Raw genomic sequence first — 27,830 nt, forward strand, 5'->3', positions numbered from 1 at the left:
AACTATAGCGTGGTACCATCACTAAGAGTGTTGCAAGAAGCAGGGATTTAATATATGATTATGTCCTTGGAGTTTATGGAGAAATCTGTTGAGACAAATATTTCTGTACATCAGATCAACCCAAGACACAGCTTAATCTTTCTTTGTCTTCACTGCTGAAACGCTACTAGTGCTAAATTTTTTCTCTACTGAAAAATAGTGAGCATGGGGGGCCGGAGAGATAGCATGGAGGTAAAGTGTTTGCCTTGCATGCAGAAGGACGATGGTTCAAATCCCGGCATCCCATTTGGTCCCCTGAGCCTGCCAGGAGCGATTTCTGAGCATAGAGCCAGGAGGAAACTGAGCGCTGCCAGGTATGACCCAAAAACCAAAAAAAAAAAAAAAAAAAAGATAGTGAGCATGGGGCCAGAGCGGTGGCCCAAGCGATAGGGCGCTTGCTTTGCACATGTTAACCTAGGACGAACCGTGGTTCAATCCCCTGGCATCCCATATGGTCCCCAAGCCAGGAGCAATTTCTGAGCACAAAACCAGGAGTAACCCCTGAATGTCACTGGATGTAGCCCCAAAACAAAACAAACAATCAAACAAACAAAAAAAAAGTGAGCTTATACCTTAAGAGCACCTATACTCCTAGATATTGTTAATGGAAAGCAATACAAAGAAGAAAAAAAAACCTGACAAATAGATATCAGAGAGAAAATATAAAGTTAGACTCCTAAAGATAAAAAATCATTCAAATGGAAAAATCAATTATATGTAAATTTAACAAATCAAGTAAGAATTCACTTAAGGGCCTGGCGGTGGCGGTAAAGGTAAGGTGCCTGCCTTGCCTGCGCTAGCCTTGGAAGGACCGCGGTTCGATCCCCCGGTGTCCCATATGGTCCCCCAAGCCAGGAGTAACCCCTGAGCGTTACCGGGTGTGGCCAAAAAACCAAAAAAAAAAAAAAAAAAAAAAAGAATTCACTTAAAAGTCACCATGCCTCAACATTAGTAAGGTCAGAAGTGGAGTAGGTAAAGAATTTTGCCCCTGGGGCCGGCGAGGTGTCGCTAGAGGTAAGGTTGTCTGCCTTGCAAGCACTAGCCAAGGAAGGACCATGGTTCGATATCACGGTGTCCCATATGGTCCCCCCAAGCCAGAGGCGATTTCTGAGCGCTTAGTCAGGAGTAACCCCTGAGCATCAAACGGGTGTGGCCCGAAAGACCAAAAAAAAAAAAAAAATTTTTTTTGCCCCTGACGCAGAACATGTATTTCTTCTTCTCCCTTCACATTTTTCTTTTCTTTTTTTTTTTTTTTTTTTTGGTTTTTGGGCCACACCCGGCATTGCTCAGGGGTGACTCCTGGCTGTCTGCTCAGAAATAGCTCCTGGCAGGCAGGGGGACCATATGGGACACCGGGATTTGAACCAACCACCTTTGGTCCTGGATCGGCTGCTTGCAAGGCAAACGCCACTGTGCTATCTCTCCAGGCCCCCTTCACATTTTTCTAAGTGAGCTTTTAGAAAGAAAATGATACTATTTCACTTAAAAAAAAAAAAAGATAAAGAATATGCATGGGGCTGGGGTGATAGCGCAGCGGTAGGACATTTGCCTGGCACGCAAGCTGATCCAGGACAGACCTGGGTTCAATGCCAGGCATCCCATGTGGTCCCCAAGCCAGAAGTGATTTCTGAGCAGAGCCAGGAGTAACCCCTGAGTGTCACTGGGCGTGGCCCAAAAACCAAAAAAAAAAAAAAAAAAAAGTGGCCATAAGTTTAGGCCCTAGAGACCACATCTGTTAGCATCACCACAATCCTTGAGTAAGCACACAACCATGTGTGCGAGTACCACGACATTATGGACAAGCCCAAAGACCACCACACCAACTCTGACCATCTGATCTGGCAACTGCAAGAATATAGCAACAGAGGAAAGGGGAATTTTTTGAATGACATATGATGAGACAAATTACAAAACTAAAATTTAAAAAAGAGCTATCCAAAATCCATCCATTCTTACCATCTTAGCACTGAAAACTTTCATAGCACTGGTGGGGGAAAGAAAAAGAGCCATGAAAACCAAGAAAACCAGGTATGGTCTAAAAGACAAGTAGAATCTACTGGGGCAGTGATCACACCAAGTCAGTTGATACTGCAATCCAAATAGCTCAGTTAACCCTGAATCCTGGATGTCCAGCCCCTCACCAACAGGACATGTTCAGACTTTGTAAGAAGATTTAACTAAAGTGAGGACAGATCCCATAAGATGTCTCTGACGTTATTGCATTACTATGTAAAACATAAAAACTAGAAATTTTTCAGTAATTCCAGTTTAGGGCCAGAAAGATAGCATGGACGTAGGGCATTTCCCTCGCATGCAGAAGGTCGGTGGTTCAAATCCCGGCAACCCATATGGTCTCCTGAGACGGCCAGGAGATATTTCTGAGCCTAGAGCCAGGAGGAACCCCTGAGCACAGCTGGGTGTGACAAAAAAACAAAACATAACAAAATAAAAACCAAAAATTCCAGTTTACAAGTCCTAAGGAGATCTCCCAATATTCTTTTATCTAAAGTCAAGAAGATATCACTTATCTTTTACTTACTTCACAAATGCTTGGTTTCAAAAGTATAGAAATAACTCTAGGAAAAGAAACTCAGGAAAGAAAAAAAAAAATTTAAAAATGTAAATGTTGGGGCTGGAGAGATAGCATGGAGGTAAGGCGTTTGCCTTTCATGCAAGAGGTCATCGGTTCGAATCCCAGCGTCCCATATGGTCCCCCGTGCCTGCCAGGAGCAATTTCTGAGCATGGAGCCAGGAGTAACCCCTGAGCACTGCCGGGTGTGACCCAAAAACCACAAAAAAAAAAAAAAAAATGTAAATGTTAAGAGAAAATGCTTTTAAAAATTAAAATGTTAAATCTTCTATATCAGATGAAGCTTAACTTAACAATATTAGAAATAATCACAAAAAAGAAAGATAGGGGCCGGAGAGATAGCATGGAGGTAAGGCGTTTGCCTTTCATGCAGGAGGTCATCGGTTCGAATCCCGGCGTCCCATATGGTCCCCTGTGCCTGCCAGGAGCAATTTCTGAGCCTGGAGCCAGGAATAACCCCTGAGCACTGCCGGGTGTGACCCAAAAAAAAAAAAAAAAAAAAAAAAAAAAAAGAAAGATAATTCCAGTCTTTCTTCATAGGGTCTGGCTGTTTGGAGCTAAGAAGTTGAATGCTCTGGTCACTATACGGTTAAAAAACATTTGAATGAGAAATACAAGAAGTAGGACCACACACAGTGAGAGTTTGAAAAAAGACTAGAAAGGGGCCGGGCGGTGGCGCTAAAGGTAAGGTGCCTGCCTTACCTGCGCTAGCCTAGGACGGACCCGCGGTTCGATCCCCCAGCGTCCCATATGGTCCCCAAGCCAGGAGCGACTTCTCTGAGGCGCAATAGCCAGGAGTAACCCCTGAGCGTACACCGGGTGTGGCCCAAAAACCAAAAAAAAAAAAAAAAAAGAAAAGACTAGAAAAACCAGCTTCATAATAATAAAATAACTTATATGGTATTCCTAAACACCAAGGCAGTATTTACATGCACTGACTCATATAAATAAACTCAAAGAATTGGTAGCCATAAAACGTAATCGGAATCAATGCTATTGCCTACCTGTTTTTGTTTGTTTCTTTATTGTTTTAGGGGCTACACCCAGAGGTGATCAGGAGTTACTCCTGGCTCTGTGCTTTAGAAATCGATCCTGGCAGGCTTGGGGAACCATATGGGATGCTGGGAATCGAACCAGGTCCGTCTTTTTGGTTTTTTGGGTCAACTTAGCAGAACTTGGGTTACACGTGGCCCTGAGCTCGGAAATTATTCCTGCAGGCTACGAGGACACTATGAGTGCCAGGGATCAAACCTGGGTCAGTTACCTGCAAGGCAAATAAATGCCCTACCTAAAGCTGTTTATCGCTCCGCACCCCCAGCTTTACAGAATTCTTGGCAAAATTCAAAATCCCAAATTAAAATTAAATTACCATGAATCTTTAAACATACCAATGTAATTCATTTCCAATTCTTTTTTTTTTTTTTTGTGGTTTTTGGGTCACACCCGGCAGTGCTCAGGGGTTATTCCTGGCTCCAGGCTCAGAAATTGCTCCTGGCAGGCACGGGAGGACCATATATGGGACGCCGGGATTCGAACCGATGACCTCTCATGCAGGAGAGGCAAACGCCTTACCCTCCATGCTATCTCTCGGCCCCCTCATTTCCAATTCTTATATTATTTCAAAATGTTTAATATCTCTTGATGATTTATGCCACTACAACACAATAGCTTTTTTTAAAGCTAAACCAATTAAAACTAACAAGACATGACTAAGAATCACTAAATTTGTAACCAAATGATCACTGACCTGTTAGTCTGAAATTTAGTTTGCCTTCGGTTTGGTTTTTGGGCCACACCCAGCGGTGCTCAGGCTGTCTGTTCAGAAATAGCTCCCGGCAGGCACAGGGGACCCTATGGGACACCGGGATTCGAACCAACCACCTTTGGTCCTGGATCAGCTGCTTGCAAGGCAAACACCGCTGTGCTATCTCTCCAGGCCCTAGTTTGCCTTCTAACATGCTATTTCAATCAACTTTTAAAGAGCATCAAGCTGAGTAGAAAATTTAACAAACACCATATAAAAAATAGTTACCTGAATTTGAATCTGGAAAAGACAAATAGCAAATATTGGTTTTCTGAAAAAGAAAACAAAAGCTATATATGCTGAGACATACACACCAATAAAAACACACAAAACAAACTAGTTGTCCATGCAGAGCAATATTTTTACTTACTTCTTTATCAGTAAGTTTGGAATGTTGAGGATATATTACCTGGAAGAAAAAGAGCTGTGTCAGATAAATATACTGAATATATATTATAAATATTTTTCTTTTGTTTCCCTATATTGTGGGAGAGGGGGATACGACACACCCAGAGGTGTTCAGGGCTTACTTCTGGCTCTGCACTCAGAACCGCTCCTGGTAAACTCGGGACCATAGAAGTTGCCAGAGGTCGAACTGCATGGGCTGTATGTATGCAAGGCAAACGCCCTAAACAACATACTATTGCTTCAGCTCTATGTTATAAACATTAATAAGCACTTATAAGATGGTTGCTATGATGGTTTTGGTCAGACAGTAAAATGTTAAGAGTTCTTAAAATGCAATTAAAAAAAATAAAGTAGCGACAGAGAGACAGTACTGTAGGTAAGTCAGTAAGTCTTGCAAGCGGCTGACTGACCCAGGTTTCATCCTGGCACCTCCAAATGGTCCTCTGAACACAGCCAGGAGTGATCCCTGAGCTCAGAGTCACAAATAAGCCCTGAGCACTGCTGGATGTGGCAGTGCTCAAACAAAACAGGGGCAAAATCGATAGCAGAGCAGTAGGGCCTTTGTCTTGCACGTGGCTGCCCAGGACAAACCTGAGTTCAATCCCGAGTCCCATATGGCCCCCCAAGCCAGGAGTAACCAACCCCTGAGCATCACAGGGTGTGGCTTAAAAAGCAAAAAAATTTAAAAAAATAAAATAAAATAAAATAAAACAAGCCTTGCTCCCAAGTCAAATAACAAAAGACCGTGTCGAGTATGCTGACCAATGCCAGTTACTAAATTAGATATTATCTATCTACATATTTTACTTTGTAAAAACAAAGTTTAGGGATAGGAATGTAGTTGAATACTGGCCCACTTTCTGGCAGCACAAACACACACACCCACAAAATACAGGTTTAGGTGACCACTACTGGCTTGCTCCTGGGACCCATGTGGAAATCAACTGTGGTCTGGCACCAGTTCTTGGAGACATCTCTTGCTCGCAGACTTTCCTCTCCACAACAGAGAACCCAAATAGCTCTGCCCCAAACCACAGACATTCCTGGGAGTTATCAAAGGGGGACGGTGAGCTTCAGCTAAAATCACTCTGGTGATTCAGACCTCTTAAGAAATAAATGAGAGGAGGCTAGAAGCCAAAAGCTTTATGCACTAGCATTACTAATGCCCAAAATGGATGACATATAACTATTCTATGTAATAATGGGGTAAAGTAGCTCACTGAAGTATACTAAGTGAACTAAAATCGTATACAGTAATATAAACAGCATCACAAAATGTTTTGTTTCTGTTTTGGGGCCACACCTGGCAACGCTCAGGGGTTACTCCTGGCTCTGCACTCGGGAATTACTGGGGGTGAGGCCTCAGGAGACCATACAGGATGCTGGGGATTAAAACTGGGTCAGCCCTGTGCAAGAGAAGCACCCTACCCACTTTGCTACCTCTCCAGGACCTCCAAAATGCTTTACATGGACTGTTCTTTTCAAGTTTAAGTCTATTTGCTTCTCATCCCAGCATATTCTAACATTTCCACCTACTGTGAAAAACCATGGTCCCAGATCTATTTCTTGGAGAAGGGGCCTATTCCTGTGACTGGTACATCCATAAATGCCATAAACAAATAGTAATGCCATAAAGAAAATAGTAAGAGAAAAATATCATATAAGGGTGTGTTTTATGGACAAAAGACTAGAATCAACCACCCAAAAATAGAAAAATTTGGGAAACTTTAGTCAATAAAATGATAGAAGATAGAACTGTCTAAAGAGACAGTACAGCAGGTAGAGTGCTTGTCTTGCATGCAGCCAACCAGGGTTCAGTCACTAGCAAAATTATGTTCCTTTGAGCCCACCAGAAACAATACTGAGAACAAAGTCAGAAGTAGGCCTTTATCACCCATCTGTGTTGCCCCCCAAAACAAATAAAAACATTAGACCATTATCTAAATAATCTAAATGAGTACACTTGAGTACATATTGAGCTAGACAGAAGACAAACATTCCTTGTTAATGACTCCAACTAATAAACGGAATAAAGGAACACAGAAAATTATTGGCTAGGAACACTAACTTTACATGCAGGAGGCCTGAGTTTTATCCCAACACCGTATGGTTTCCCCCAAAAAAACTAAGCCAAGATTAACACCCAAACATTAATAGATGACACACAAAAAAAATAAACAACCCCAGAAAATTATATTAGAACACCAGAGTAGGGCCGGAGTGATAGCACAGTGGTAGAGTATTTCATTTGCCTTGGACGTGGCTGACCCAGGATGGAAGCGGGTTCCATTCCCAGCATCCCATGAGCCAGGAGCGATTTCTGAGCGCATAGCCAGAAGTAACCCAAGTGTCGCTGGGTGTGCCCCCCCCCCCATAAAAAAAGAACACCAGAGTAACTGCTTGTAAAAAGATTCACTTAAGGGATTGGCGAGATAGCATGGAGGTAAGGTGTTTGCCTTCCATGCAGAAGGACGATGGTTCAAATCCCAGCATCCCAAAGGGTCCCCCGAGCCTGCCAGGGGCAGTTTCTGAGCATAGAGCCAGGAGTAACCCCTGAGCGCTGCAGGGTGTGACCCAAAAACCCCAAAAACAAACAAACAAAAAAAAGATTCACTTAAGAAGCAAAAAAGACAGCACAGCAAATGGGGCATAAGTGTGCCTTGCGCACACCTGGCCCAGGTTCAATCCCCATTACTCTATAAGGTACCCCAAGCCCATCAGGAGTGATTCCTCAGTGCAAGCCAGGAGTAATCTCTGTGCACAGCTAGGTATGGCCCAAAAGATATGTATATGTATATGTATATGTATATATATATACACATATATCCCACTATTTTGGATAAGAATGCTAAAATTGTTAGAGTATGGATTAGTAATTTAGTTTGAATTGCCATCTTAAATTATCCCCAACAAAATAAGTACTTATTAATTACAAGAGGGAAAATACTTTGTGGATATTCTTTCTAATAACATATACCATGAGAATATATTAGAAAAAATGAAAATAAGACAAATTATAATATATGTAACCAGTATTTTTTTTGGGGGGGTCACACCCGTTTGATGCTCAGGGGTTACTCCTGGCTAAGCACTCAGAAACTGCCCCTGGCTTGAGGGGACCATATGGGATCAAACTGTCCTTGGCTAGCGCTTGCAAGGCAGACACCTTACCTCTAGCGCCACCTCACCGGCCCCACCAGTATTCTTACAAAAGGCCATGGTCACAGAATATTATAAAATATTGAGAACTTTTGCAGGTTGTAAAGGATATTGGAGGAATATGAAACCTAGATGTGACATAGGAAGCTGGATTGGATGCTGAATAAAAAGGTCATTTGTAGAAAAACTGGAGAAATCCATACTGTTATTATCAATGTTTTTAGTTTGATTACTGAAAACTATGTTTAGATAAAATGTTAAGTTTAGAGAAACTGAATTATTTTGTAACTAAAAGTAAATCTAAATGTACACAAAGGATTAAAAAAAAAGAACACCTAGTATTGGGGCTAGAAAGTGAGTACAGGCAGGTGTCAGAGTGATAGCACAGTGGTAGGGCGTTTGCCTTACACACTGCCGCTGATCCCCAGCATCCCATATGGTCGCCAGAGCCTGCTGGATTAACTTCTGAGTGCAGAGCCGGGAGTAATCCCCTGAACGCTGCTGGGTGTGGCCTAACCAAACTCTGCCCACAATAAAATAAAATTTAATGATCTGTCAAGTTGCGAAAATGTTAATAAAAAAATAAAAGCATACTTTTAGAGTGGCCAATTTAGGTCACTGTGATCCAGCCAGTGACTAACGGAGACTCCCCTGCTAGGCTAAGAGGCTATTACTAGCGGTGAAACTTTATCTCCTAGTCACAGCTAGCCAGTAAAGAACACCTAGCTTGATGAATCAAATATCCCAGTATTTGATTTAAACTTTACTCTGGCTCCAGAATACTAGAGTTTGATTACCATCATAGTAACCCAAAATAAATTTAAAAACAACAACTGAGTCCCTGAAGGGGAAACTGGTCTCAACATGGACAGTGGAATAAACATGTAAGAGAAAGAGACACAATGTCAAAGAAAGGCAAAAACGCAAAGCTTTTCAAATCCCAGGAGATTGACCTTTGTCCTACAATAGAATAATAAAAAGCTTCTTAGAGCCATTTTGTCTTTTATTTAATTTATTTGCATGGGTCTGAGTAATTCTTTTTTTTTTTTTTTTTTTTTTGGTTTTTGGGCAACACCTGGCGGTGCTCAGAGGTTACTCCTGGCTGTCTGCACAGAAATAGCTCCTGGCAGGCACGGGGGACCCTATGGGACACCGGGATTCGAACCAACCACCTTTGGTCCTGGATTGGCTGCTTGCAAGGCAAACGCCCCTGTGCTATCTCTCTGGGCCTGGGTCTGAGTAATTCTTAACAGATACAAAATTATGTAAAGGGAGCAGGGGAAGCTTTACCCCAAAAATGTTAAATATTAACAGCAATTGTCTCAGTAGAATTATGTGAAGTTTTAAGTGTTTCCAATTTTCTTCCTTGCCAAATCTTCAACAATAAACGTAAGAGACTCAATCGTGGGGAAAAACTGGAATAAACGAGGCAATTAATTCTAGTTGCAAATAATTACGAGTTTTATTATCTACAGGTAATTTCAAAGCCACGGGATTGCAAACCCGGTTCCGGAGAACTCTTGGATCCATCCTAAAGCATCAGGGTCACCAAGGTCACATCAGGAGACATCCCGAGCCGATAGATTTTGCGTTCTATTTATTCCGAGTTCAAGAGACCCCCTTAACTTTCTTGTTCCATCTAGCAAACACTTTATAGAATGAGGGCCCCTTTCCTGGCACCATGACCCTTGTCTGATCACAGCAGATTGAGACTCTGCCCCAAATCAGAGCTCAAGACTTTTCCCTCTAATTTCCGGAATGAGAACGAGTGTCTGTTGGATATCAAGTTAAACGTTCTACAGTCCCCACAATGGTCACTCTCTTCTTTCAAGTGGCTGCAAAGGACGACTTTGCCATCAGAGTTCACAGAAAGAAAAGCAGTTTGCTAGGAACATGAGACAAAATACACAGCATGAAAAGCAAGAAATCTCCCCTAATTCTGGATTCTAGCTGTTTTTCTGGACTCCCATGTGGTTTGCATCTTGGCTATCTTGGAACACAGCTGTGCCCTCAGAGGAAGTGCTGCTTTAGGTCGGCCCTTCCCAAAATGGCTTACAAGGGCATTCCTGGGTTCCAGATACCGCTCCAAATGCTTCCCCAATGTTAACTTAACCGTACTATCATAGAAGCTTATGAATGAGCCACAAGCTAAGTGATGTGCCAGGTCATACGGATTCTAGCTAGCCAAAGAAATCATCGAGAGGGGCCGCAGCAGATAGGGCATTTGCCTTGCACGCGGCTGACCAGGTTCAATCCCTGGCATCCCATAGGTCTCCGAGCCTGCCACCGAGGGTGATTTCAGAGTACAGAGACAGGAATGACTGTGAGTTCTGGTGGGTATGGTCACAAACAAGTAAAAAGTGCGACCCAGTTGCACCTGAGAATGCTACCACTCTCCTGGGTATGAGAAACACGGTCCTAGGGTATTTCTCTTTAGAAAGGATTTAAAGAGGGGCTGGAGAGATAGCATGGAGGTAAGGCATAGCCTTTCATGCAGAGGGTTGGTGGTTCGAATCCCAGCATCCCATATGGTCCCCTGGACATGCCAGGAGCGATTTCTGAGCATAGAGCCAGGAGTAACCCCTGAGTGCTGCCGGGTGTGACCCAAAAACCAAAAAAGAAAAAAAAAAAGGATTTAAAGGATTTATAGCTCAGGGTGTCTTGCCTTGCACGCAATCGTGCCACTGACTATCCACATAGTCCTCTGAGCTTGCCAGGAGTGAGTCCTGAGCACAGAGCCAAGAGTAACCCCCTGAGCGCCACAGACTGTGGCCCAAAAGCAAAACCAAAACCAAAGGATTTAAGCGGAAATAAATGGCAGCATTTATGCATGTGTAAAAATTTTGCAAAGGTACTTTCTGTGACAGCAAAACATTCTTACAAATCTGCAATTCAACGATTATCTTTTAGATGATGCAGGCGAGTTCTAGGATATTATTGATCAAACTGAGGGTTTTTTCCTTTAGGTTTTTGGCTCATTCATGAAGGTGCTTCCTCTTCTCTGCTTGGGGAAAAAGGGGGAATCCCAGGAGGAACATGCAGTCAGGACCTAATCTGCCACCTTACAGAAATAATTTAGCACTTTGAGCTCTCTCTGGTCCCTCAGATTAGGTTTTCTTTTCTTTTCTTTTTTTTTTTTTGGTTTTTTGGGCCACGCCCATTTGATGCTCAGGGGTTACTCCTGGCTAAGCGCTCAGAAATCGCCTCTGGCTTGGGGGGGACTATCTGGGACGCCGGGGGATCGAACCTTGGTCCTTCCTTGGCTATTATTTCTCTCTTTTTTTTTTTTTTTTTGGTATGTGGGTCACACCTGGTAGTGCTCAGGGGTTCCTCCTGGCTCTATGCTCAGAAATCGCTCCTGGCAGGCTCGGGGGACCATTTGGGATGCCAGGACTTGAACCACCGTCCTTCTGCATGCAAGGCAAATGCCTTACCTCCATGCTATTTCTCCGGCCCCAAGTTTATTTCTCAACTATTTTATTATAAAATTTACTAACAGGGACTCCTTTTCCTTCTTTAATCTATTGCTTTGGGGCTATGTTGGGTAGTGCTCAGGGGTTACTGCTGGTGTACTTGGGTGCCAGAAATGGAACTCAGGTATTCACACCATACAAGGCAAGTCCTCTGTCATTCAGCCCCATTTCTGGCCCTTTTCCTTCACTGTCAAAGTTGCAGTGTGCATCAATACTCCACACTTCTCAGAGCCAGAAAACTAGTTTGCACTGGGGGATGTTTCTCCTTCTATGTATGTTTTACTAGAGACTTTCCCATCCTCCTTCTATGTTCTGAAATCAGCAAATGTAGGGCCAGGGATGTGGCTGAGAGGTAAAAGTAAATGCCTTTTCTTGAATAAGACCTGGGTCCAATTCCAGGCACTGCATGAAAGAACCCCAAGCATACAAGCAGCAACTCCCGCCACCACCCATGCCAACACCAGCCCAGGGGAAACCCAAGTACTACCTGGCATAACCCCAAAGCAATAAACAATGAAACTATTTTATTTTTGGTGTTTGGGTCACACCCAGTGGTGCTCAGGGGTTCCTCCTGGCTCTGCGCTCAGAAATCGCTCCTGGCAGGCTCGGGGGACCCTATGGGATGCCGGATTACTCCCAGCAATGCCGGAAGAAAGGGTAGGTGTCCTGGGAAGCGCAAGCCAGAGGTTTGGGGCTCGAATCTCACCGTGAAGAAAGCAGCCCCAGATCCATACCCGGGAGAACTGGGTAAACGTGAGCACCAGCACCACACATGAAGGCTCCAGTATGCGCGGCTGCGAATTTAACGTGGGATCTTTCGCATATCAAGGATACGATCTATATCTCTGGCTCTCTCCCCAGCAAATCATGATACAATGAATCTTGATGTAAGCATCATTACAACGTCAAAGACTAACTTAAAGCAGACAATGAGCAATGAGGGCTTGGGCTCAGTGCTGAGCAGTTGGCTCCTGTGTGGGATGCACTAAACTCCATCCCTAGTATGCTCCGAAAGAAAGGAAACATTATACAATAGCACATACGAAGATAAAATTTAAAGGAAGTTCCTTAATAATGTAGTTTTGTAGTATCTTAATTATGCTAGTATTTAACTTGTTAAAAAATGCTGTTAGGGCCAGAATGATAGTACAGTAAGTACGGTGCCTGCCATCCCTGTAGCTAAGCCAAGTTCCATCCCTGGCATCCCATCCAATGCATTCCTGAGTGCAGAACCAAGAATGACCCCTGAGCATCGCTAGGTGTGACCCCCCAAAATAAATTATTATTGCATAGCAGCTGAGATCCTTGCCTTGCACGTTGCTAACCCAGGTTCAATCCCAATGCTGCACACAGTCCCCTGAGCTCCACCGGGAGTGATCTTTTGAACTCAGAGCCAGGAGTCAGTCCTGAACATCACTGGGTGTTGCCCCAATTCAAAATTACAGACAGGGGCCGGAGAGACAGCATAGCAATAGGGCGTTTGTTTGCCTTGCACGCAGCCAATCTAGGATGAACGGTGGTTCAAATCCTGACATCCTATATGGTCCCCCAAACCTGCCAGGAGCAATTCCTGAGAGTAGAGCCAGGAGTAACCCCTGAGCTCTGCAGGGTGTGACCCAAAAACAAAGAAACAAACAAGATTATCATAGGGGACAGGTAGCTCAAAGGGTTGAAGTGCATGTTCTGCACACTGGAGTACAAGAGTTCAATCTTCAATAGCCCAGATATTACAATATCACCTCTTCCAGCACACACCTTACCAGTTAATTCTGGGAGTGGCACTGCCCGGCTCTTGAACACTGGGGGGGGGGGGAGGGGGGACAAAGAAAACAAAATACAGGAAAAAAAAAGACTGTACAATGGGTTAGGCACTTGGGTGCCCGACCTAGGTTCGATCTGTAGTATCTCAGCACCATCAGGATTAATTCCTGAGTACACAGCCAGGAGTAAACCCTGAGCATCACTGGATGTGACCCAAAAATCTGAAAGGAAAAAAAAACAAACTTGTAAGGAATGTCCCAAATGACAGGTTAAGGACCTCCTTTAGCTATTTAAAATGCTTATAATTAGGGGCTGGAGAGATAGCACAGCGGCGTTTGCCTTGCAAGCAGCCGATCCAGGAACCAAAGGTGGTTGGTTCGAATCCTGGTGTCCCATATGGTCCCCCGTGCCTGCCAGGGGCTTTTTCTGAGCAGACAGCCAAGAGTAACCCCTGAGCGCCACCGGGTGGGGCCCAAAAACCAAAAAATTAAATAAATAAAATGCTTATAATTAAATCCACTAATCCTATGCAGGAGGATTGATTCTATTTCAATATTCTATTTTATGTAGAACTTGAGAATAGGTAAATAAAGATGATTTATAGATATCTTAAAAAAATCTTTGATAGGGGCCCGGAGTGATGGTGCAAGCGGTAGGGCATTTGCCTTACAAGCACTGACCTAGGACGAGAGCGGTTCGATCCCCCGGTGTCCCATATGGTCCCCCAAGCCAGGAGCAATTTCTGAGCTCCAGGAGTATCCCTTAAGCATCACCGAGTGTGGCCCCAAAACAAAACAACCAAAAAAAAAGTCTTTGATGGGCTAGAGCATTTGCCTTGGTAGAGCATTGGCTAACCCAGGACAGACCCAGATTCGACCCTGGGCATCTCATATGGTTCCCAGAGCCAGGAGTGATTTCTGAGAGCAGAGCCAGGAGTAGCCCCTGAAGGCCGCCGGGTGTGGACCCCCCCCCAAAAAAAACGTCTTTGGGACTAGTTTCTAGCTCAAATAAAATAAACAAAATTGCTCAAATTCCTTAGTCCTATCCACTAGTATTTATTGAACACCACTGTGTGCTATGCACTCATTTGTTACTGTTACACTAATTCTTGGTCCTCTCCTAAATTATAATTCCTACATACAAATTTGAGCAACTTGTTCATGGCTGTATGCCAGCCAGCGGCATAATGCTGAGCTCTTACTGGAAACTGAATGTGTACTGAACTGCCTAAAACAGAAGAAAGGTTTAATACAAAGGCAGTACTTCTTCATGAAAAAAGAAAAAGAAAAAGAAAAAGGCTCCCTTGGGGTCCAAAAGGTAGCACAGCAGAAAGGGCATTTGTCTTGCATGCAGCCAAACGCGTTCGGAATTCCAGGCTTCCCATATGGTCCCCGGAGCCTGCCAGGAATAACCCATGTGCACCCTCAGATAAGACCAACTCCATGGCCATTTACCGGTCAATTCATAGCACTACATCCAGTAAGGGCCAGAGGGGTCCTCCAGTGGGCAGGACACCTGCCTTGAATTCGGTTTGGGCAAGTTCCAGTCTTAGCACGACTGGCGGCCACGAAGCCAGAATGCAGAGAACACCTGAACACCGCTAGGGTTGGGCTAAAAGGAAGTCGTCTTGGTACACACACACAGAATGAGAAGGTTCATTGACAGCTGGGGACAAGGTGGGGCTTCGGAGACCGTACAAGGGGATTCAGACAGTGGCCTTGCAGGCAGGACACGGGTTCCGTGTGACAGCAGCTGCGAGCCCAGGGCGAGGGTGAGGGTGCGGAGCTTTGGAGGAGGAGGAGCGGGAAGAAGCGCCGCGAGAGCCACCGGGGCAGCTGGCAAGTCCGGGTCGGCGCTCGCCGCGCTGCCCTCAGACTCAGCGCTTGCCTCCAGGCCTTCGGCGCCACCCAGGGGGCCGGTTTGGGCTCGGGGCTTCGCAGCCGAGCGCGGGGTCCCCGGAGAGCGCCAGCACGGAAGCCGAGCGCAGCGTGACCGGGGCCGGCGGTGCACCTGCCCGGAGCAGCGGCGGGGCCGGGGGCCGGGGCCCGGCTGGCTGCGCGCGCACGCCCGCCCCGGGGCTGCCCGGCGCTCGCTCTCACGCGCACGCGCGCGACCCACCTCGACGGCCTGGCCCAGCTCCAGGTCGAAGCCCACCACGCACGCGCACTGCAGCCAGGCCGCGAAGCCGTCCCAGCGCAGCGGGCCCCGCGCGCCGCCCGCCGCCGCCTCGTCCTCCGGCAACGCGGACGCCGCCTCGCGCTCCTCCGCCGCCGCCGCCGCCGCCGCCGCCTCCGCCTCGGCCGGCGGCTCGCGGGCGCGGGAGCCGGGGCCCGGCAGCGCCATCGGCCGGACGCCCCCGCCGCTGGCTCGGCTCCGCCGCGCCTCGCGCCGCAGAGCGCGCCCCGCACTGCGCAGGCGCCGGCGACGGACTGCCGCAGCCCGGCGGAGCGGCGGGGCGGGGAGGGACGGGGCGGGCCGAGGGAGAGCGGCGGGCGGGCTTTTAGGATCACGTGGTGCCGGGAGTCTGGCGGGGTGGGCGGGGCCTCGGCGCACTAGGCTCTGCGACTGGCTGAGCTGGGTGATGGGCGGGGCGATGGCAGGGAGGGGCGGAGACTCGTCCCACGTGACTCTGGGAGTAGTCCGGTGCGGCGACGGGCGGGGCCTCGTCCAAACAGGACGAGGGAGATGGGCGGGGCTGGGACGGAGAGGGGCGGGGCCTCGGCGCACTAGGTTCTGCGACTGCTGAGCTGGGCGACGGGCGGGGCGATGAGAGGGAGGGGCGGGGCCTCGGTCCAGTTGACGCTGGGCGTCCATCGGGGCTAAGGGCCGGCGGGGCTGGGGCGGGGCCTCTTCTTGCCCACGGGGCTCTGGGACCCGATGGGCGGGGCGATGGGCGGGGCCTCGTCCCACCTGACGGCGGGTTCCGACGGGGAGGCGGGCGGGGCTGGGATGGAGAGGGGCGGGCCTCGGTGCGCTCGACTATGGGATTGGCTGGTCTGGGCTATGGGCGGGGCATAGAGCCGTGGTGTGGGCGGGGCGACGGGAGTCCAGTGCGATTGGGCGGTGGGCGGGGCAGATGGCGTGACGCCACGCCGGGCCCTGCCGAGCTGTCAAAGCCGCCCTGGTCCTTGGCGGCCGAGAACCTAGGAAAGCAGCCGACTCGCCTTCACCGTCCCCGGCCAAGCAGTGAATTGTGTTCGGAGCGACACTTTTTTAAGAAAAATAATGGCAGGACAGCTGTGGGGCCCAAAGGAGTGGATGGCCAAAGAGGCCGAAGCTCATGCTTTGCGCCGGTTTGTTCCCTGAGCACTGCAGAGAAACAGGAGAGAAGGGCCACACCCGGCGACGCCAGGGGTTCCTCCTGGCTCTAGCACTCAGAAGTCACTCCTGGGGACCCTATGGGATGCCGGGGATCGAACTCGGGTCGGCCCCGTGCAAGGCAAAGGCCCTTCCCGCTGTGCTATCATTCAGACCCTAAGAAGGGTCTGCTCTGATCCTGATGGTTGGAACTGATCACTCTGGGCGAGAACTGGGGGCTGAAAAGGGCATAGAGGGACATGCATGGCACCCCGTCTTTAGCAGTAGTGCAAATTAGCGTCAAGGAAAAGAGAGGGAGGGGAGAAAGACGGAGAAAGGGAGAGAGGGAGAAAGAGAGACAGAGAGACAGGGACAGAGAGAGTTGCATGCCCCAGAGACGGGAAGGGGAGAGGTGGGCCATGGGAAAGTGAGAGGGACCGAGGCTGGGAACATTGTGGCAGGAATTTGCACTCGTGATGGTTATACATTGTATGACTGTATAACTCCTGAACTACTTTGTGGGGGGGAACCAACTATATTTAAATTTAAAAAAAAGGACAGAGACATTATGGTAAACGCTTGACCACCTCCGAGCAAGCACTTAACAAATGGGACCTCGCTGAATCACCGCCACAGTTGTGCTGTGGCTATCACAGTTACTGCTCAATAAACCAGGAAGTTGATGGCTGAGGCGTGTGTGTACGTGTGTGTGACTGATTTGCCAACAAGGATCACAACTCCATGGTGGCTCCTAGTGCATCAGGCTGACTCAGAGACCTGTGCTTTGACTCACCTATTTCTCCACCAAAGCCTCGACATCTCTCGTGGCCTGGGTGCCTGTGACTCAAAACACACACATACGACACACCTTTCTGCACGCCAGGTTGTTAATAGTGCAGCAAGGACATACACACGAGTAACTTTGCATTTTCAGAGATCAGCACTGGAGTGGGCACACAAAAGACACTACATCTGTTCTATTTTTTTTTTTACCGATTATTGACCCAGATTGCTACTACTAGAGTGAAAGTAATTTTATTTTTTTTACCGATTATTGACCCAGATTGCTACTATTAGAGTGAAAGTAATTTTATAAACCCCAGAGTAAGAAAGCAAATAGGCAACTCACACAATAATATCCCAATAGAAAAATTAGTTAAAGACAATGGGCAAATAATTCGTGATAAATGTATTCTAGAAGTTAGAACTATGTTTCAGGGATTAACTTGCCTTATTTGATTGATTGGATCCCCAGTGCCAAAGGTACCCTGAACATAAAGCTCCTCAGCATTGCCACCTCCAGCCCTCAGGAATGTGACCCCAGAACCAAAATAAGTAAATGTATTTTATTCAAATATTTTCATTGTTTGTTTCAGAGCTACATATAAGGCTTACTCCTTACTCCTGGCTCTATGCTCAAGGCTCACTCCTGATGGTATTTGGGGGATCATAGGTGGTGCTGGGAATCAAATTCAGGTCGAGTGTGTCCAAGGCAAACACTTTAATCTGTATGATCTCTTTGGCTCCCATAAACATTTTCTTCTGAGGCCAGAGCAATAGCACAGCAGTAGGGCATTTGCCTTGCACACAGCAGACCCGGGACGGACCTGGGTTTGGTTCCCAGCACCCCATATCGTTCCCCAAACCTGCCAGGAGTACCTCTGGGTGTGTCCCAAATAAAAAGAAAAAGAATATATATAGTTTTGGATTTTGGGTCACACCCGGCAGTGTCAGGGGTTCCTCCTGGCTCTGTGCTCAGATATCGCCCCTGGCAGGCTCGGAGGACCATATAGGATGCCAGGATTCGAACCATTGACCTCCTGCATGCAAGGCAAACGCCTTACCTCCATGCTATCTCTCCGGCCCCAGAATATTTTTTCTTTAAAGAAAAAGTTCATGCTTCTACAGACCTTATATTTTTTTAATCTTCCCAAGAGTCCAAAATAGATCCTATGATTATTCCTTTTTTTGTTGTTTGCTTGTTTGTTTCGGGACCACACCCCACACAGTGTTTAGGAGTTATTCCTGGTTCTGCATTCAGAAGTCACTTCTGGTGGTGCTTGGGGAGACAATATGGGAATCTGAAGATAAACCTGGGTCACCTACTGGACTATTGTTCTGGCCAATTATTACCATTTTACAGATAAAAAGCCAGGGCTCTATGTGACATAGTCACAATCACAACCAGCAAATGACCGGACAAAGATTTAAGCCCAGGTCTCTAATTTTAATCTAGCCTTAAATCCTTACATTTTTCCTGTACTGCCAATCAAATTTCCTTGATTGGTCAAATATGGCTTCTACATGCTCTTCAAATTTTAGTGGGGAGTTTGGGACAAACCCTGGGAAGTTGGGGAGCCAAGTGCCTACTACTCCTGGACTCAGCACTTGGCAGAGGGGTTGCTCTTTGAAATGATAACGGGACCTTACAGAGCAAGTACAGGACATCAAGCAGCTTCCTGCATGCAAAGCATATACTCAGACCTTTGAGTTATCTCTCTGGTCCCAGGCATCTGAGGGCATAAAACAAACTAGGTACAGCCCTAAAGGTTAAAGTCAAACTCTCTGGCCAAGAGAGCTTACTCTCCTATCTAGAAAAACTATAGTAGTTAAGAAAGAAAAACTATATTCTGCAATTAACACCCACCATGAGGAAAGAAAGGTAGCTTGTAGTCTTAAAAACAGTTTTAGAGAAAAAATTGGAAAAATAAAAAGTCAGAGATAATTCAAATTCTAGTACCAGCATCAACCATAATCATGATAAGCAATTTACTCTAAGACATTTTAGCATTGCTAATATAGAAATGATTATTACATATGTATTGAATTGTTAGGAATAGCCAGACTATCCTAATGTATACTAATGATACCTCATTTGTAATAGTTAATGAACTTTAAACAGAAGTTCTTCCACAATGGTAGTTCTTTGACATTTGAACATAGACAGTCATTCCAAGAAATTTTGACTTATTATTTTTTGTTTGTTTTTGAGTTGCATCTGACTGTGCTCAGGGATTACTCCAGGCTTTACATTCAGGGATCACTCCTGGCAGGGTTGGGGGTCCATATAAAGTTTTAGGAATCAAACCCAGATTGACCATGTGCAAGACAATTATCATACAGACAGTACTGTTCCCTGGCCCAAATTTTAGACTAAGAATAATATTGCATGGTCCCCTAAGGACCAATAGGGATGAGTCCTGAGCACAAAGTCAGGATTAATCCCTGAGCACCATTGGTTGTAGCCCCAAGATACAATAGGAAAGGAGGAGAGAAGGAGGAAGAGGAAGAGGAAGAGGAGAGGAGAACAAGAAGGAGGATGACAAGAGGAAGAGGAGAGAAGATGAAGGAGAACAATGAGGAGGAGGACAAGGAAGGAAGGAAGGAGGAAGGAAGGAGGGAGGGAGGGAGGGAGGGAGGGAGGAAGGAAGGAAGGAAGGAAGGAAGGAAGGAAGGAAGGAAGGAAGGAAGGAAGGAAGGAAGGAAGGAGGAAGGAAGGAGGGAGGAAGGAAGGGTGGAGAGAGGAAGGAAGGGAGGAGGGAGGGAGGGAGGGAGGAAAACATAGGGGCCAGAATGATAGCACAGTGGTAGGGCATTTGCCTTGCATGCAGCCAACCCAGGTCAGACCCAGGTTCGAAATCCCGGCATCCCATATGGTTCCCCGAGTCTGCCAGGAGTGATTTCTGAGTACAGAGCCAGGAGGAACCCCTGAGCGCCGCTGGGTGTGCCCCAACCCCCCCTCAAAAGAGAGAGAAATACAGAAAGTCCCATACAAGCATTAACTGCAAAGCAGTTCTTTTTCTTTCTTCTTAGTGTGTTTCCTGCTTGCTTCTAGATTTCTAGCTTTCTTTTCATTTTGGGACATGCCCAGAAGTACCTGGGGCTTGGCCCCTGCTCTCTGCTCAGGTTCACTCCTTGCGGGGCTCAGAGAACCATGTGGGACAAGATTGAACCCAGGTTTAGCTGTGTGTGTGCAAGGCAAGTGCTATTTTTTCAGTCCATGAGAGTTTCCTTCCTTTGGAGGGTTCTGTAAGTAGAACTTCTGAATCTGAACAGACCTTGACTCAAGTCCTCTCTCCAAACCTTCCATTTCCAGTCCTGAATTTTCGGATGCCTGTTGGTCAACTTAATTCTTACACCATATATTAATGTCACTATTTAGCAAAATAGTTGTTTTCCTCTAAATGTTCATAAGTCGAGGTGAGTGGGAGCTGTGGTGCTTGCCAGGAGTCAAATGCTTATGATTATGATGTTTATGACGATTGCATGCTTAGTCATAGTGCTCACTGGGAATTGAACACTTGCTGCTCTGGGAATTTTCTTTCTTCTTTCTTCTTCTTCTTTCTTTCTTTCTTTCTTTCTTTTTTCTTTTTTTTTTTTTTTTTTCTTTCTTTCTTTCTTTCTTCTTTCTTTCTTTCTTTCTTTTCTTCTTTCTTTCTTCTTTCTTTCTCTTTCTTTCTTTCTTTCTTTCTTTCTTTCTTTCTTTCTTTCTTTCTTTCTTTTCTTTCTTTCTTTTCTTTCTTTCTTTCTTTCTTTCTTTCTTTTCTTTCTTTCTTTCTTTCTTTCTTTCTTCTTTCTTTCTTTCTTTTTTCTTTTTTTTTGTTTTTGGGCCACACCCGGCGTTGCTCAGGGGTTACTCCTGGCTGTCTGCTCAGAAATCACTCCTGGCAGGCTCGGGGGACCCTATGGGATGCCGGGATTCGAACCAACCACCTTTGGTCCTGGATCGGCTGCTTGCAAGGCAAACGCCACTGTGCTATCTCTCCGGGCCCTCCTCTGGGAATTTTCATCACAGTATAGTTGGGTGTTACACTTGTTGAGGTGGAGCAATGTGAGATGAAATGTTCAGCCTCCAGCATTCAAGGCAAGGACTCTGTCTTTGAACCACATCTCCAGGCACAGAAACAGTCTTGCTTCTATAGAGACAGATGAAGTACTTTACAATGCACACCTGTGTGGTCTATGTTGTGCCCGCTGAAATTATACAGAGCTCTACTAGATGTTAACACTTCTAATATTTGAAAATGGTCCTCTCACCTCTCAGGCCTTCTACTTTCTGGGAAAACTACTATTAACTCCCACCGTGTGTTTCTCAAAGGATATTGTTTCTAAGCTATTTGTCATCCCATTTTCCAACTTAGGTATACTTCAATTTGTCGAGGTCACTCCTTAAATATGTTGCCCAAGAGGAAACATCATTCTTCAGGTACAATCTGGCCTTTTCATAGTGTTTTCAGGGTCTATTAATTTACTTGCCCCAGCTACCAGCCTTCTATCAATACTGCCTCAGATCACAGTTTCTTGTTTGGGCAGCCAGCTCACATCATAAATTCAAGATGCTTTTATTATCAACTAAACTTGTGTGTGTGTGTGTGTGTGTGTGATGTGAAGAGCATTCAACTCAAGGTAGGTTGTTTTAGTCAAAATTATGACCGTGGCTCTTATAGTCTTCTAATATTACCAGCAACACTGAGCACAAGATTAAAAACATTCCAAACTTCCCTAATCGCCTGTAATCAAACTCTTGGTATTTCAGCAATTTTCATAGATGAAAAATAATAGAAGGAAGAAGAATAAAGGAAAACATGAGCTTTAGATAATGGTGTGAATTGTGGTTGCAGATCTCTGGTCTTAATTTTCCTAACAGAATCTGAAAAGTGTTCAAATGTTCTAGCAACACATTCACACAAGCAGTTGGAAGAATTCCTTCTTGCGTTTGAGCTATATGCTATGTCGGTTGTTGGGCACAGTCACACTTGTGGTGGCCAGAAAATACACAGAGGATCAAGAGCCACTGTTTTGCCGTCTCTGAGAGACAGAATGCTCAAATGGAGATGTTGAATGGAGGCTTCAGGCAAGGAAGGAAATAAAATACGTGATCAAGTAAACAATTCGTCTGTGGAAAACTTTTTCAAAAAGCTTTCAGGTTTTTCATCTTTGTATTCCTAATATCTCTACAGTGCTTGTAGGAGAGAGGCACTAGGTAAATATTTATTCAATGAATGTATGAATGTACATACACACACACACACGCACACACATGCACACGCACGCACACACACACAGCTCTCTAACCACTGTTGCTCGAGTTTACAGAATTTTCCCTTCATGTTCAGATGCTTGAACGTGGAAATCTCACATAATCTATTTCCTAAGTACATTATGTAATTATAATGAATAATGTAATAATGGTTAATTACATAATCGTAATTAATCATGAAATTAACATTTCCAAGCTATTTTATGAAGTTCAATCCTAATTGTGAAAAATAAGAGAAGTCATGCTCATTTGATGAAAATAAGAACTTTCACCCATTTGAAGTTACTTTTCTAACTGACAAGCCTAGTCGGAAGCAGGAGACAAGCTTGATGACTAGCAGACAACATACAAAACTGAAAAGATAGCCAATGAAGTTTACATATGCTATTTTGCATACATTTACACATAATTCTAATAGATAGGATATTTGTTTTCATATACTTTTATTTCCCAAAGGAAGAAGAATAGTACTTGCTTCATCAGCACATACATTAAAATTGGAACGATACAGATGTTAGCATGGCTCCTGCACAAGGATGACACGCAAATTTGTGAAGCATGAAAAAAAGAAAGGGGGCGGAGTGGGAGCACAACAGTAGGGCATTTGCTTTGCATGCAGCTGACCCAGGACGGACAAGAGTTTGATTCCCAGCATCTCATATGGTCCTCAGGATCACTCAGGAGTGATCTCTGAGCGCAGAGCCAGAGGTAACCCCTGAGTGTCACCGGGTGTGGCCCCAAAACATAAAAACAAAAAAGAATTTCTTGTCAATATATTTATGAAGGATTCTATTGATCACAATTGTTTCAATAAAATATTTTTTTATTTCTTTTTGTTTTGTTTTTTTTTGTTTTTGGGCCACACCCGGCGGTGCTCAGGGGTTCCTCCTGGCTGTCTGCTCAGAAATAGCTCCTGGCAGGCACGGGGGACCCTATGGGACACCGGGATTCGAAACAACCATCTGAGGTCCTGGATCGGCTGATTGCAAGGCAAACACCGCTGTGCTATTTCTCCGGGCCCAATAAAATAAAATTTTAAAATATTAAAAAAGAAGAATGAAGAGACTGAAAACAGAGGTCAGAGATCTGTAGAACTGAAAGGGGAGTGAAGAATTAGTCAAAAGAAATTTCAGAAGGATACTTAGCAATCCATCATCAGTGATTGCTCATTGCTCATGGGAAATCAAAATACTGGGAAACAGAAGTCAGGAATAGTCTATTATTTCAGACAGTTCTCTCTTGTTTCTGTTTTGAGGGGCACACCTTGCTTTTGTAGCTAAACAAAATAGTAGAATTCTAAACAAGGTGATAGAGTAAAAAATAGAAAGCCACCTGAAATACACAACTCTAGGGAATTCACTACAAAAGATCACAGATACATTTCAACAGATAAATGATTTGCAACCTTTTAACACTTGCAGATTGATAAAAAAAATGGGAGAAATGTCTTAAGGACCACTAAAATAGAACTAAGAATGATTTAAAGTAGTATTTCACATCTAAGTTTTTGTTTTGTTTTGTTTTGGGAGGTCTTCTTTTTTAGGGGGATCCCCACAACCGGCAGTGCTCAGGGCTTACTCCTGGCTCTGCACTCAGAAATTGTTCCTGGCAGGCTCAGGGAACCATATGAAATGCTGGGAATCGAACCTGGGTCGTCCCAGGTTGTCTACAGTGCAAGGCAAACTCCCCATCGCTGTGCTATCTCTCCTGCCCCCACACATGAAAGATTTTATTTTTTACTTGTTTGATTTTGGTCACACACAGCAGTGCTCAGGGGGTACTCCCAGCAAAGTGCTTGGGATTTGTCCAAGAAGTACTGGGGAATCATATGGTGCTAGGGATCAGTCTCAGGTCTTCTGCGTGTAATACATCTGCTCAGTGTAGTGAATTATCTCCCTGGCATTGGATGTTGGCTTAGAAACGTGACACTACAAAGTGAAAACCAAGGTGACAATGATTTTCCCCACAAATTTATGGAAAATTTTGCAGATCAATCAACATCAGCCATCAGCTCAGTGCTTGAAAACCACTGCAGACGCCTACATGTAGTTATTTAAAAAGTCATTTAAGAGTATTTGTAGCATGAAGTGTGCATTTTAAGTAAAAAAAAAAAAAAAAGAAAAACCACTCAGTTTACAATGTGAGCCAGAAGGGGTTGGAGAGAGAGTACAGAGGCAGAGCACTTGCCTTGCACGTAGACAAGCCATTCAGCCATGCCCAGCATCCTATAGGGTCCTCCAAGCACCACTGGGAGTAATTCCAGAGCACTGCTGGGTGTGGCCTAAAAAAAAAGCAAACAAAACAAATAAGATATAGAATTAGGGCCCGGAGAGATAGCACAGCAGCGTTTGCCTTGCAAGCAGCCGATCCAGGACCAAAGGTGGTTGGTTCGAATCCCGGTGTCCCATAGGGTCCCCCGTGCCTGCCAGGAGCTATTTCTGAGCAGATAGCCAAGAGTAACCCCTGAGCACCACCGGGTGTGGCCCAAAAACAAAACAAAAAAAAATAATAAAGATATAGAAGTAATAATCCTGATTTTAAAGACTTACTATTGCAAATATTGTTGGGATCAGTCTCTATGGAAGACAGTAAAGAAATTTTAAAAATTAAAAATTGAGCTTTCGGGCCCGGAGAGATAGCACAGTGGCGCTTGCCTTGCAAGCAGCCGATCCAGGACCAAAGGTGGTGGGTTCAAATCCCAGTGTCCCATCTGGTCCCCCGTGCCTGCCAGGAGCTATTTCTGAGCAGACAGTCAGGAGTAACCCCTGAGCACCGCCGGGTGTGGCCAAAAAAAAAAATTGAGCTTTCATATGACCTGCAATTCCACTTCTTGGCATCTAGTCTCGAGGGCCCCAAATTTAGGGGTCTGGAGAGATAGCATGGAGGTAAGGCGTTTGACATGCGTGCAGAAGGTCAGTGGTTCATATCCAGGCATCCCATATGGTCCTCTATGCCTGCCAGGGGCGGTTTCTGAGCACAGAGCCAGGAGTAATTCCTGAGCGCTGCTGGGTGTGACCCAAAAAACAAAACAAAACAAAATCTATTTAGAAAAGACATTTGCACTAATATATTAATGGCAATATTATTTACCATAGCTAAAATCTGGAAACAACCCAAGCGTCCAAGGACAAATGACTGGATTAAGTAACTGTGGTTCATATACACAATGGAATATTACTTGGTCTTATGGTTTTTTTTTGTTTTTTTTTTTGTTTTGTTTTGTTTTGTTGCTGTTTGGGTCACACCTGGCAGCGTTCAGGGGCTACTGGCTCCGCATTCAGAAATCTCCCCTGCCAGGCACGGGGGACCATATGGAATGCTGGGATTCGAACCATCGTCCTTCTGCATGCAAGGCAAACACCCCACCTCTATGCTATCTCTCCGGCCCCTTGGTTTTATTTTTTATAAAAAAAATAAAAAAAATCATACAATTTTCTGCTACATTATAGAACTGGAAGGTATCATACTAGGTTATATCAATGAAGTACAGAATTATTTATTTCAGGGACCGGAGTGATAGCACAGCGAGTAGAGTATTTGCCTTGCACATGGCCAACCTGGGTTTGATGCCCAGAATCCCATATAGTTCCCTGAGCCAGCCAGGAGTAATTTCTGAGTGCAGAGCCAAAAGAAATCCCTGAGCACCATCGGATGTGGCCCAAAAACAAAAAAACAAAAACAAACAAAAAAAAAAAGAATTATTTCTCTCTCTTTTTTTTTTTTTTTGGTTTTTTTGGACCACACCCGGTGATGCTCAGGGGTTACTCCTGGCTGTCTGCTCAGAAATAGCTCCTGGCAGGCACGGGGGACCATATGGGACACCGGGATTCGAACCAACCACCTTAGGTCCTGGATCGGCTGCTTGCAAGGCAAACGCTGCTGTGCTATCTCTCCAGGCCCTCGTATATGACATATTAAAAAAATAAAAACATAGAAGGGAATAATGAAAGACCAAGAACAACAGATTCTAAGAACTGGTAAATAGGACTGAGCTTATTATGGCAACAGTGAAGGGGACCAAAGAATAGTTGAGGGGGTAGGGCATGAGGGAGGGCATGAAATAACAGCGGAGGAAAATAGACATTCTGGTATGGGGTGTGGTGTTGGAATGTTGTATTCATGAAACTCTTCCATTGACAGTATTATAAAATTGCAAATCACTGTGACTAAAGGAATAATAAAAAAAAAAGGACAGAAATCCCAAAAATGTTTTTTATACCGTGACGGTGCCTTCTCAGATTCAAAGGGGTTGTAAGTGAGGACTATTGCTTCACTTTGACAGATCAGACGGGAGTCACTTGGAAACCTAAGGGGGGGGGGTACAAAGTGTGGCCTTCTTTCTGGTAAGGCTGTAAAGGCATGAATAGCTTCAGAAGATTATTTTCCAGCCAAAAGAGCTAATAAAGTCTCACTAGACTTTGGAATTACTTGGACATTCGACTTTTCTTCCTCCCAGTTTTTACCTTTAGTACAAGGAATATCCATCCTGTGTCTTCCTCACAATTGCATGTTAGGTTGTTTGTTTGTTTGTTTTTAATGGAGGATAAATTAAAAAATGTTCAGGGGCCTTGGAGACAGATCCCATGAATAGTTAACTGAGAGGCTGAGAGATCGCATAGCGGTAGGGCATTGCCTTGCACACAGACAACCTAGGATGGACCCAGGTTCGATCTCCAGCATCCCATATTATCTCCCAAGCCTGCCAGGAGCGATTTCTGACGCACAGCACAGCCAGGAGGAAGCCCTGAGCGCCGCTGGGTGTGGCCCAAGTTAAAAAAGAATAGGTCACTGAGCCAGATGATTCAATACCAGGGCTTGATGATAAGATGCTGCACAGTTCCAATAGTATTAGGCGCCACCACACTCTCCACCACACTGGTGCTCAGGGCCCTCCAGGGCTGTACCTGGCAGTGTTAGAAGGGGCCAAGCAATACCTGGGACTGAACTTGAGATGTTGAGCATGCACTCTAGACCTTTGAGCTAGCTCCCTGAAACTAACTTAATTTCATAAGTTCACAGATGCAGAGGATGGTTTTTATTGAAGGGGTTGGTTTGGTTTTGGGGCCACACTACTAGTGCCAGCTCTGGGCTTACTCCTAGCTCTGCATTCAGTAATCACTCCTGGTGGTGCTAAGGAGACCTTTTGGAATGCCAAAGATCAACCCCAGGTCAGCTGTGTGAAAGGCAAATTCCCACTGTCCTATCTCTCCACCCATGCAAAGGAATTTTGACTCAGAATGAATCATATTCTGTGCAATT

General features: G+C 45.3%; 2 protein-coding genes and 1 non-coding gene across 3 annotated transcripts in view; 1 reads left to right on the forward strand and 2 right to left on the reverse strand.

The window, feature by feature from the left end:
* DENND6A (DENN domain containing 6A) overlaps nt 1–16,048 on the reverse strand; it is a 50,461-nt gene extending 34,413 nt beyond the window's left edge. The window contains exons 1-3 of the mRNA XM_049777723.1: nt 15,353–16,048; nt 4,804–4,842; nt 4,662–4,704 (exon numbers count right to left, since the gene is read on the reverse strand). Of these exons, the coding sequence (XP_049633680.1) occupies nt 4,662–4,704; nt 4,804–4,842; nt 15,353–16,048 (778 nt within the window). The remainder of the gene's footprint in view (nt 1–4,661; nt 4,705–4,803; nt 4,843–15,352) is intronic.
* Nucleotides 16,049–16,053: 5 nt separating this feature from the next.
* Nucleotides 16,054–27,830, reverse strand: part of LOC126014438 (translation initiation factor IF-2-like) — a 62,671-nt gene continuing 50,894 nt past the window's right edge. The window contains exon 3 of the mRNA XM_049777724.1: nt 16,054–16,341. Within this exon, the coding sequence (XP_049633681.1) occupies nt 16,054–16,341 (288 nt within the window). The remainder of the gene's footprint in view (nt 16,342–27,830) is intronic.
* Nucleotides 23,039–23,142, forward strand: LOC126014547 (U6 spliceosomal RNA). The gene has a single exon (XR_007497587.1). It is a non-coding gene; the product is annotated as a U6 spliceosomal RNA (small nuclear RNA).

Source organism: Suncus etruscus, chromosome 7, assembly GCF_024139225.1.
Source record: "Suncus etruscus isolate mSunEtr1 chromosome 7, mSunEtr1.pri.cur, whole genome shotgun sequence".
In the NCBI taxonomy this organism is placed as follows: Eukaryota; Metazoa; Chordata; class Mammalia; order Eulipotyphla; family Soricidae; genus Suncus; species Suncus etruscus.